Genomic DNA, 10,905 nt, shown 5'->3' with positions numbered 1-10,905 from the left:
ACTAGAACATGTTGACAGTAATTAAAAACATGATAAACATAAAGAGTAATTGAAATTGAAACAAAAACAAAAACAAAAACAGAACATTTGAGGAATTGAGGAATTGAGGAACTGGCTGTTCCAGTCCTCTTGGTGGTGCACTGGCTAGTCCAAGCATACTCTCTACAACACCCAAAGTCCCTTATTTATACATACAGTTCAAACCCCAAAATTCCCCCAAATCAGCAAAATTAGGGTTTGTAAAAATTGAAATTCAGTTTACCTAATCCTTGATAATGGCTTCTGTACGTCGACCCATTCTTCTTCTGACTCTCCTGCTCCTCTCCATGCCTTCCAATTGCGTATCTAACTCAACCTAATTCATTGATTTTCTCATCTAGGGTTTCAGAGAAAAAAGAGGGGAAATCGATGAATTAGGTGGGTAGAGTGGTAGGGAAATGATGGGAAAGGAGATGGGTTGTTGTAGAGTGGTGATGGTGGCTATGGCAGGTGGAGAAGGTGGATGTGGCAGTGGCAGGGCGTGGTGGTGATGGAGTTGCAGACGGAGGTGAGGGGAAAGAGAAGAAGAAGTCGATGGGAAATTTGGGTAAAGTGTGTTTGGTTCGGGTATAGGGAATTTGGTGTTTGGGTGTTGATCGGGTACAACGAGTTTGATGATTTGAGAAGCTCAGCCGTTGGATGTGGAATTGATAGATCAATCTGACGGCGAGATAGAAGGGAGCTTGTAGCGACCGTTGGATGAATAATACATCAAAATTAACGGCGCAGATTAGAGTTAGGTGTTGTAGTGTGAAGCAGGATCTTCAGATTTTGATGAGCGACGATGAGGCGACCATAGGATGCTGAGATGATCCAATCTGACGGCTACAGGAGAAGTGGGCTATGGATATTGGAAATGGGTTTGGGTGAGGGTTTTGGGCCTTGGGTATGCCAAGCCCATATCTTCTTTAAGGACAATTCTTCCTCTTCAAGCCCAGTTCTAGCCTTTTGGTCTTGCGCACAACATTCTTCGCGGCTTCCTTGTGTAATTCCTCCCGACTTTTCACTACTTTTCTGCTCTTTTCGCTCTGCAATTCATCCAAGCTTTATTTGGTACCTAAAAATACAAAATTAATTAATAAAAATATTTATTCTTGAAAACAATGAAAATACAGAATATGGGTTAAAATGTAGAATTAATGCACAAAAGATGAGTTAAATGCCAAGAAAAATATATAGAAATATGCACTTTTTAGCACTCATCAACAATACAAATAATCGTTTCACATCTCGTGTGATCGTCTATGGATACGAGATCGAGACAATACGGCAACAAGATAACTTGTGTGATTGACTATGGATACAAGATCAACAACGAAGTATGATTGCTTGATAATAGGTTCGGACTTAACTAAACACAATAGGATTGCTATCAAGTAATTAGGAATTAACGTTTGTGTATTTTACTTCTATAATTAGAAGTAAAAGACACAACAAGATTTTGTTAACGAGGAAACCGCAAATGCAGAAAAACCCCGGGACTTAGTCCAGAATTGAATACTCTCAAATTAATCCGCTATACAAAATCTAAACCAACTTCGTATAGTTGAGACCAAGCAACTAAACCTATAGTTCACCTAGTTCCCTTAGTATCCCTGCGCCTCCAACTTGTAATAAGTTACGCACTTGGAACAATTCCTTTGGTTTGTATTCCAAACAGTAAAGGAACAACAAATCTGTTCGGTAACAACTCTTTTCAAACAACGTGATATGAGTTTGACAAAAGGCTCTTCCTTTTATCCCAATAAACTCCTTTGTCAGGTTCTTAGATCTATCTATTTAACAACTACCAAAGTAATTGTTTAGACTATGCAAGCAATACTCTTAATCACAAAGAATTGTATTGATGCCGATCTACTCAACTAATCAATAAAATTTATCACAAAGATAAACCGATTATAGTTGGATCCCCAGCCGATCAAGTTTTGTGCACACAAAAGATTATGAACTCAAATAAGAAATCTTCTTTGTCTTCAAATCTTCTTAGATCTTCAATAAACACCTGCACACAAACAACTTGAATCTCTTATGATCAATCACACACAGAACAGAGTTTGTTAACAATGGATTATCCCAAGACGTCTTTAGATCTACAAACAGTTCTAAAGATCCTCGTCGATACTTCGATCTAGTTTGAGTGAATCTTATATCAGAAGAGAAGATTCTCAAGCATAAACAAACTAGGTGCAATCAAAGTTCAACCACCGTTAGTCAATCAAATCAATCGAAAACTAATAATAAACTGCAATTATCTAGTTTCCCACCAACGGTACTCGTAGAGCTTCCCAATCCCAAAGAAGTCTTTAAAACGAGCGGTCGTAAGAGATTTCGCCTAATTATGGTACTTTCCTCTCCGAATAGACGGCTCCACCATTAACAACACAACTAGGTAGTTTTGCTGGCTCTGAGGATTAGTTTGCTTGAAATGAAAACTTAAATATTTATAGACCAATGAAGTTTGGACACCAAGGAATTTCCAAAACCGAATATTCTCAAAGATATGCACTAAGGGCAAAAACAGTTTTCATAATTCCTGGAAATGCACTATCCAAATATTGACTTAAATCTCATTAGAAAATCTTTAATTAGTAAATGTACATTACTGATTTTTATTTTCTAAAGATATGCATTTAATTGATGGAAATTAAAAGCATATAAAAACTAAAAACCTTAATTAAAAGATTCTCAATTTATTTCGATCCGGGATTCTCCTTTAGTTATTAAGGAATATCTTTGAACAATAAAAGATAATAATTACTACACATGTTCAAAGTATGTCGACATCTTTACTTTGTAAATCCTTTTTCATTTTTACAATCTTGGAACCGATTTGCCACACTTCCAAACAAGTTTAGAATTGGTTCATCCGACTTCCAAGAACTATGTGATTTATTATCCTATCAAATCACCGTTAATGGGTTTCACGGTTCTACTAAAACACAAGGCTTCGGTTCTACCTCCATGTGGGTACTGGGATCGGTCACACTAGCTTTCCAAAAATTGGTTGACTAGGTATTATGATCGGTTACCACATATTTATGGTATTTAACTTGTATTCGGTTACACAAGTCATAGGATCGGTTACCAATTACTAAGACTTGTTGCACCTCTTACAAGGATCGATTCCCAATGCTTGTGATCGGTTGCACCTCTTACTAGGATCGGTTCCCCAATGTATAGAGTTGGTCATACCAATTACAACATATCGATCATACCATCTCAGGTGATTACTTAAGATCAGTTTCACTGATAAAAGTCATACCAATACAAAAGTCATGCATTGTGAATAGTTTTACCAAGATACATAAACAAGTTATGAGCTGTTATACTAAACACACATATTGGTAATCCAAAGATTTGCAATGAATACCAATACCAATAAGCCTAACGATTTCCCTTTCGATTCACAAAACAAGTTTATGAATTGTACATCCTTTAAACAAATGTAAAACATTGTTTCCTAGGAAGAAATCTTCACCCATACCCATACATAATCACAATAGCATTCATACAATTATGTCGATGTCTTATATACGAAGTTCAAAAGATAGACGTTATACTTCGTATTGTAATTCCTTAATACTATGTCTAACTAGAGTATAATCATTCACAGCTTCGCAGTTATGTTTTCAATATGCACGACTTGAAAGATACATTAGGAATGAAACAGTTCAAGTCAAATATTACTAACCTCAAGTGGAAGGATGATGTCGTCGTTATAGATCTTTACTTCTTCACATTCTCCAAGTCTTCACATAATACTTGTAAGTCTCATATCCTAGTAACTTTCTAGCTAACATATACGAAGTTGACTCTAGTATATAATCAAGCGACTCTTTAAATGAGTTTTGACTCACTAAAATATGACAACCAAACTTGACATACCAACGCTTGGTGGGTTCAAACGAGCTATTCTCTAACAATATGGTCGCTCTTGTTGTTCCTTTCAGGATTGACATTTTATGGGGGAGAGTTATTAATTGAACTTGTGCTTAATTGCTAAATCTTTGTGGGGAGTACGGTTGTGCAATATTGTAGGAGTTTTCTTGTATCCTTATAAACTCCTAAGTTTCGACTATGTGAAATCATCGAAACAAGGTTGATATGTTCTCTTTTAGTCATGAAGTATCTCTATGAGAATTTCATTATGATCCCGCTAGTTTTCGTAACTTTGCCAATTTATATTGACAAAAAAGGGGAGAATTATTGTGTAGTTCACACTACAAATACATATGGTTTACAGATCATATGTAAAGGGGAGTGGTTTTCATTGTGAGATGAAGTATTGACTAAGGGGGAGTGACACATATCACCATGTCAAAGTTGTGATATAATTGGACTTTGATGTTGTGTAATAATACTATGACATTGTATAACAATAATTGAGAACAATGGTTTTCTTATTGTTATGGCTACGGATCTTTAACAACTATGATGCTGAGGTGAACACGTTCAGAATCACTGGAGTACTTGGAAGTGACGAAGATTTCGAGTAATGTTGAAGAACCAAGGAAATCAAGCATTCGGATGAGAAGCTACAAAGTTTATTTATTTTGTAATCCATATGTATTGATAGTTTTGTCACTAAAATTGACAAAATGGGAGATTGTTAGAGTACTGCTCGGTCGAACTCGCAACCGTTTCTATCTCAAGCTTGTTTGTCAAGTTTAGTTTCCAAAACTATAAGTCTTGATTTCTAGTCTACTTATAGCTATGTCTCGGATTAGGATAGAATGTGTAGTTGAGCTTCAGACTTCACGGCGTTCATCAATTGAAGACGAAGAACTACTAAGGGGAGCTTGTGGAACTTCATCAACAAAAGGTATGTGGAGACTTGAACTCATCTATCACTCAGAAGTCTATTTCTATCTGTCACTGATTGAGAAAAAACTCGTATAGCTATATATACTTTACTTCATACATATTTGATATTTCGAGTTGAGTTTAACTCGCTTACATATTTCTTCGAAATATGTGCTGGCAAGCATTCGCTTTAACCAAGTTTATCTTTATTCTTGACGAAAGTCAAAATATGATCATGTGAAAATCTCCTGGTAACATCTCACATGATTTGTGTGAGATAGGTTGATGTAAACTCGGAATGTTTCGTATTGATCTATTGATCACTTGAAAATTGCTTTGAAGCTAGTAGTTTGTGTGAGACAGTTATTCTCGTCTTCCAAGAATGTTTCAATGATTAACATGGAGTTTAGAACGATTAACCATTGATTGGATATAGCACATTATGCGTACTTGTATGCTAACTGTTGCAAGTTGATCCAAGTCCGGGAACCACAGTATGCATACCAGCATGCGTACTGGTTTGATAGTTGAAGTCCGGGAACTTAGTATGCATAACTGTATGCGTACCGGCTTAAAAGTTCAAGTACGGGAATTCAACTGAGTTTGGTCATGTACGACAGTATGCATACCCGTTCGCATACTGGCGAACCCAGACCAAGTCCGGCTACTTAGGTATGCGTACCAGTTTGCATACTTGAGTGAGTTAAGTTCTAAAATCGGTTTGTTCATGAACAAATACATTTATATAATAAGGAATGCAATCTTTTGTAAACCGTGGCTATAATGTTCATGAATTGATTTGAGTGAATCAAAATCGATTTTGCTTCAATTGTGTCTTGTATGCTTCTATGAGAATATAAACAATTGAACAACTCTAGAACTAGTTTCATTTGAGTCATTTGAACTAGTTGTGATTAAGATGAATAAGGTTGATATGCAAGTGTTCATATGGCTAACTTCGGTTAACTATTGTTGAGCCAACCATTAGGTACGGTTACTCATATCTAAACGACGTCACATTTCATTTGTGTATAACAAGCTAAGTTCGATCTAACGGTTGAAAGATATTAGCTCGACTCTAATCAGTTTTTCATCTAACGGTGAATATTGAATGCTTTGTTACCAAGGTAGCATTGATTGCAAACCCCCAAAAAAGCCAAAACCATAGATAGCTTTTCTAAGACGTTTCAAAACTCAAACAAGTAACAACATCCATAGCACCTGGTACCCCGAAGAAATCCTGTAAACAGCGACCAACTTTTGTCAACAATCCCACCAAATCTAAGCCATTGCTCCAAAGAAGTGAGTAAATCCAAGTGGCAGATAAGAAGAGAATATAGATGATGTGCACAAAACTATGCAATATCTTTTGCCACTATCAAATGATGCTGCCCTCGTGACATTTAACTACAAGTTGTGCTCTCCAAATGTTTGTTAAACACTGTCATTCTCATGAATCACAAAATCAATACACCCAACTCCAGCGAGTCTGACATCAATTAAGCCCGTGTGTAATCGCCATCATTTTCCATCCAAAATTTTAGGTTTAACAAGAATTCCACAAATGAACTTATTTCCAGCAAACCATACACTTCACCCTAACATTTTCAGTTGAAGGTTTTTCAAATATAGATGGATCAGTATTGAATTCTAACTACTTCTTTTAATAATACGAAAAGAAATTTAATCAAAATAATCACAAAATACAGTAGTAATTATGAATCAAACTCGTGTCTAAAACACGTATTATGTAGCAAAATAGCTAGACCCAATCAAAATTAGCCTATAAAAGAACTTTCCCTTCTAACTTGCTCACCCATTGTCTTATCATTCTTAGTGTTATTTTCCTCTAGAGCGAGAAACAAGAAAAACCCAAAAATGGAGATTAAAAGTAATAGTAGTCGAAGAATTCAGAGTATAACAATGGTTGCTCCGGTCGTAGTACTACTGCTTTGTGTGGTATTAACATCTACTCCTACTGTTTCAGCACAGGGACCATTACCAGCAGGAGTACCAGCAGAAGCACCAACAGTGATGGCAGATTCACCAACGATGTCTGATTCAGACGATTGTTTCTCAAAGGTATTAAACATGTCGGATTGTCTGACTTACGTCGAAACCGGTAGTAATCTTACTACACCGGACAAAGGTTGTTGTCCTTCATTTGCCGGTCTTGTGGAAAGTTCTCCGATATGTTTGTGTCAACTTCTTGGTAACTCTAGTAGTTTGGGGATCCAACTTGATGTCAATAAATCCCTAAATCTTCCTAAAGTCTGCAAAGTTGAAACTCCTCCGGTTAGTTTATGTGCAAGTAAGTTATATTTACTTATTCCTCCTTAAGTTACTGTACTTGTCACTATTCTCATCATAATTCTTGTCTTATCATTAGTTTTTTTGAATTTTCTTCACGATCTGTTCTACAGTGTTAGATTAGATACTCATTGGGTCATTGGGATTCTGTAATGATTATTAACTAATCATTCTGTAATATTGAGGTTAGACAAATAGTACGTAGTAATACTGTATAAAAGTCATACGCAGTATTTATTACTAAATCAGCCCAAAATTTTAGTATTTGTTGCAATTAAACAACCGGAGAAGATGCTGATAATTTTGTCTTTTGTTCTCAAACAACTAATTTCTTTGGTTTTGGGGGAGAACATTGTGGATCTTGACACTCTAATGGTGATTTGTTTATACTTCCGACAAATAAGATTATCAACTTAAGAAAATGCAGTTGCAGTAGTATATACCATACATGTTACTCATGAGTATTTTTTTTGTACCTCCGTGCCAAAATACCACTAAATGTGCGACCACTGTTTTTATTTTTTCTGGCAGCCATTGGAATTCCAGTAGGTGGAGGTGCATCAAGCCCAGGAGGATCAATGTCTCCAGGTACTTTTTGTTTTTTGGTTGAGGTCTTCTTTATGTTGTTTCAAACTGTACTATCTCTTTGTCATAAGGATAGTCAAAATGGAATTATCCAGGTAAATTTATCAAAATGCGTAGATTATAATCTCTTTTTAATCCAGGAGGAGCACCAACGGGATCAATGGAAGCGATGGGACCAATGGCGATGGGACATTCACCGGATACATCATTGCCGCCGTCCCCAAATACTTCTTCGTTCATTCAAAGCTCTATCCTGGTTTATCTCTTCGGATTAGTTGTTGCAACTATACTCTGAGAGCAACGATAAACATGTTTATCGTAGAAATAGAGAATTTGATTTCATTTGTAATACTATTGTCCATTACCATTATTCCCTTTCTTCATATTATTTACTGTTATTTTGTGATTGCTTATTGTTGTTGCGTGGTGGCATTTCATGTAATCAAACACTTTTATATTTAAATAATAGATATGTGAAAACCCTTTACAAATTTATTGATGCAAATTCTAGTTTTTATTTGATAGTTTTTTCCTACAAACATTTTTATCTTTCTCAGGAAAGCAGAGATATCAAGTAGGATAAGAAATTGAAACCTTGAAAAATGACGTTGCTCAGGTACAGATGAGAGGATTTAATGGGAATGCAGTGATTAATGTGTGTGAAATGAATGCTAGCCAAGCTACATTTCGGTGGAATTTATGCATTAACATGTGAGTCATGTGACTACTACTGGACATACAATTAATGTACAGCTGCAGGATTGAATTCTTGTAACCATATGCAGTTGTTGTTTAGTTATTCATCACTACAAGTAGATTCCAAGTTCCGACTGCATTTTGAAAGATGGCTGCCATAAGGGGCCAACTATTGTCGCTCTGACTAATTAAGATGGAATGGAAACGGTCACACAGTATGAGTGGACTTGGCTACATTTTTTTTTTCTTTTGGAAAAGAGGCTAACCTCACACAATATATCATAATTTTGGTTTTGAATATCGGAAATATTACAAAATGAAAATCAAACATAATAATATTTTCAGAATTCCAAGAGGACCAAACTTCATCATTCATTTTGTAGCAAAATCAATCTGTATGATTGCATAAAGCAGTGATTGAATCAGATCCAACCCAATGTTTTAAAGATCATGTACAACCAAGTAACATGATATGTTTTCAAAGTAACAGTATCTGTCTAAATCTAAGTAACAATAACAGTTCCTAATGTAATAAAGGTCTTCGAACTCGGTTTTTAGCGGTCCGTAGTGGGACGAATCGAACTGAATCGGCTTAGGAGTCTTGGTAACAAGAGTTATAGTTGATGAAGTAGAAAACGATCTTGATCTAGTTGTCTCCATCTTTGTTTCCATTGCTTGGATTATTGTTGTTCTTGCTTCTGTCTTTGTTCCCATAATTTGGATTGTTGTTGTTCTTTTTGCTGTTGTTGTTGGTAATTTTTCTCCAAAGAGAAACATGCTTAAAGATATGCCAGAAGATCACAAGTGATCAGAATCATTAACTGGTAAACAAAGAACTCGCCTGAATAGACGTCAGAGTTCTTGTACCTGGCGGAGATGATTACCACTGATTTTAAAGCACCAATTGACAGACCAAAACCCAAACTTAAGAACATCAGTATAAAAACAATCTCAAAATCCAAATATGAAAAAACAAAAACAAACAGTAACCCCATAAGATTGTAACCAAAAGATAAAAGACTAAACCGAATCCAAATATGAAAAAACAAAAACAAACAGTAACCCCATAAGATTGTAACCAAAAGATAAAAGACTAAACCGATGAGAAACTAAAACTTAATAAAATTCAACAGTGAAAAGAGTAGAGGATCTGATTAAAGGTATTGTAGATGGTGCCAGAGAGGCTACGATTGAAGATGCACTAATAACTCAAGATCAAAGAGCAAACCATAAAAACTCAACCAGAAAAAAAAGAGACCTACAAACGAAAAATAAACTAGTAAATCAAGAAATGAAAGGTAAATAAAGCTCCTAAGGAGCCGATCTGTGGCTAGGGATTTAGGAGCACTATTTAGGAGAGAGGGATGAGCATTATTTTGTTTCTCAGACAATCAGGCCATGATTTGGGATACCCTATGTATGCACTGTCTACATGCCCCACTCATACTACTAATTTCTTATCACATATGCAGAAACTATCTAAACCCTAGATCTATATTAGTGATCATTTCTAGAAGTCATGGATCCTACCTGGATGCCATCAATTAGTTTCTCGACTTTCTTATTTATGTAGTGGAATACGATGTTGTTGTTTTTTTCTTTCTAAATGACCAAAATTACCGTATAAGGATTTAAATTTTAAATGGGTTTACCTTTTTTCCAAACCTTATTATGAATCTACATAGTATTATGTAATTTTGTGATTAAGGATAAACCCCATCTATACCAAAACTATTCAAGAAATAGTTCCAAATTTTCCTTGAGATAGGATGGTGTACAAACAAATGATTTTTTGATTCCTTAATGATGTCATAGAAGTAATAGTTATAATGTATAAGAAAAACCCTTCATCTGAAATTTACAATGGTGGGGATTGCATATGAGTATATGAACCAAATAAATTTATGTACCTTTGATGCCTTGATGGAGTAGGATTTGTCAATATGATCTTGTGGAATTGATCGTCAGCGACTTGATTCAGAAAGTTATGACACTTCTTTGTTGAGAACTTACCTATTCGGCAAAAGAGACAAGTATTTTATCATTCGACGAGCTTAGAGCAGGATCACCAATAAAAGCTTTCAGATCTAAAACGAGCATAATCTTATATAACAAATCTTCATGTCGCAAGGGACAAATTTATAAGTATACTATCATCGGTCATCACCATTTCATAGGCTTACCTATCCAATAAATCTTCATGTTGCAAGGGGATAGTAAGAACCCTAATGCCAACCGATCTTTGTGATAAACCATCATATCTCAAGGTAACTCATATCTTATGATAAACCATTATACCACGGTTTATGAAAATATATAATGCATGAATGTTGTGAACCTCCCTCAATAAGATATCCACCTAGATAACAAGTTCAGAATATAGGTGTATAAGGTACATGAGAACCAAAATTGTCCCAACTAATAAATACAGATATGGCTAAGTTTGTCAATCCTATTTTTTGTACTTTTCAG

At 35.5% G+C, this 10,905-nt stretch overlaps 1 protein-coding gene across 1 annotated transcript; it reads left to right on the top strand.

The window, feature by feature from the left end:
• Window positions 1–6,532: 6,532 nt before the first annotated feature.
• LOC113308218 (non-specific lipid transfer protein GPI-anchored 2-like) lies at window positions 6,533–8,242 on the top strand. The gene is made up of 3 exons (XM_026556697.1): window positions 6,533–7,153; window positions 7,684–7,740; window positions 7,878–8,242. Exons 1-3 carry the CDS (start codon window positions 6,721–6,723, stop codon window positions 8,030–8,032), a joined length of 645 nt encoding a protein of 214 aa, XP_026412482.1. The 5' UTR covers window positions 6,533–6,720; the 3' UTR covers window positions 8,033–8,242.
• Window positions 8,243–10,905: the final 2,663 nt, after the last annotated feature.

Source organism: Papaver somniferum, chromosome 9, assembly GCF_003573695.1.
Source record: "Papaver somniferum cultivar HN1 chromosome 9, ASM357369v1, whole genome shotgun sequence".
NCBI classification, from domain to species: Eukaryota; Viridiplantae; Streptophyta; class Magnoliopsida; order Ranunculales; family Papaveraceae; genus Papaver; species Papaver somniferum.
The sequence above is the reverse complement of the archived record's forward strand: the minus strand, read 5'-3'. Positions and strand labels throughout refer to the sequence as shown.

Excerpts from the sequence above, each read along its gene's own strand:
- LOC113308218 (XM_026556697.1), top strand. The coding sequence starts at position 6,721 with ATGGAGATTAAAAGTAATAGTAGTCGAAGAATTCAGAGTATAACAATG. Across the intron at positions 7,154-7,683 it reads TCCGGTTAGTTTATGTGCAA|CCATTGGAATTCCAGTAGGT; the intron begins GTAAGTTATATT and ends TTTTTCTGGCAG. Across the intron at positions 7,741-7,877 it reads AGGAGGATCAATGTCTCCAG|GAGGAGCACCAACGGGATCA; the intron begins GTACTTTTTGTT and ends TTTTTAATCCAG.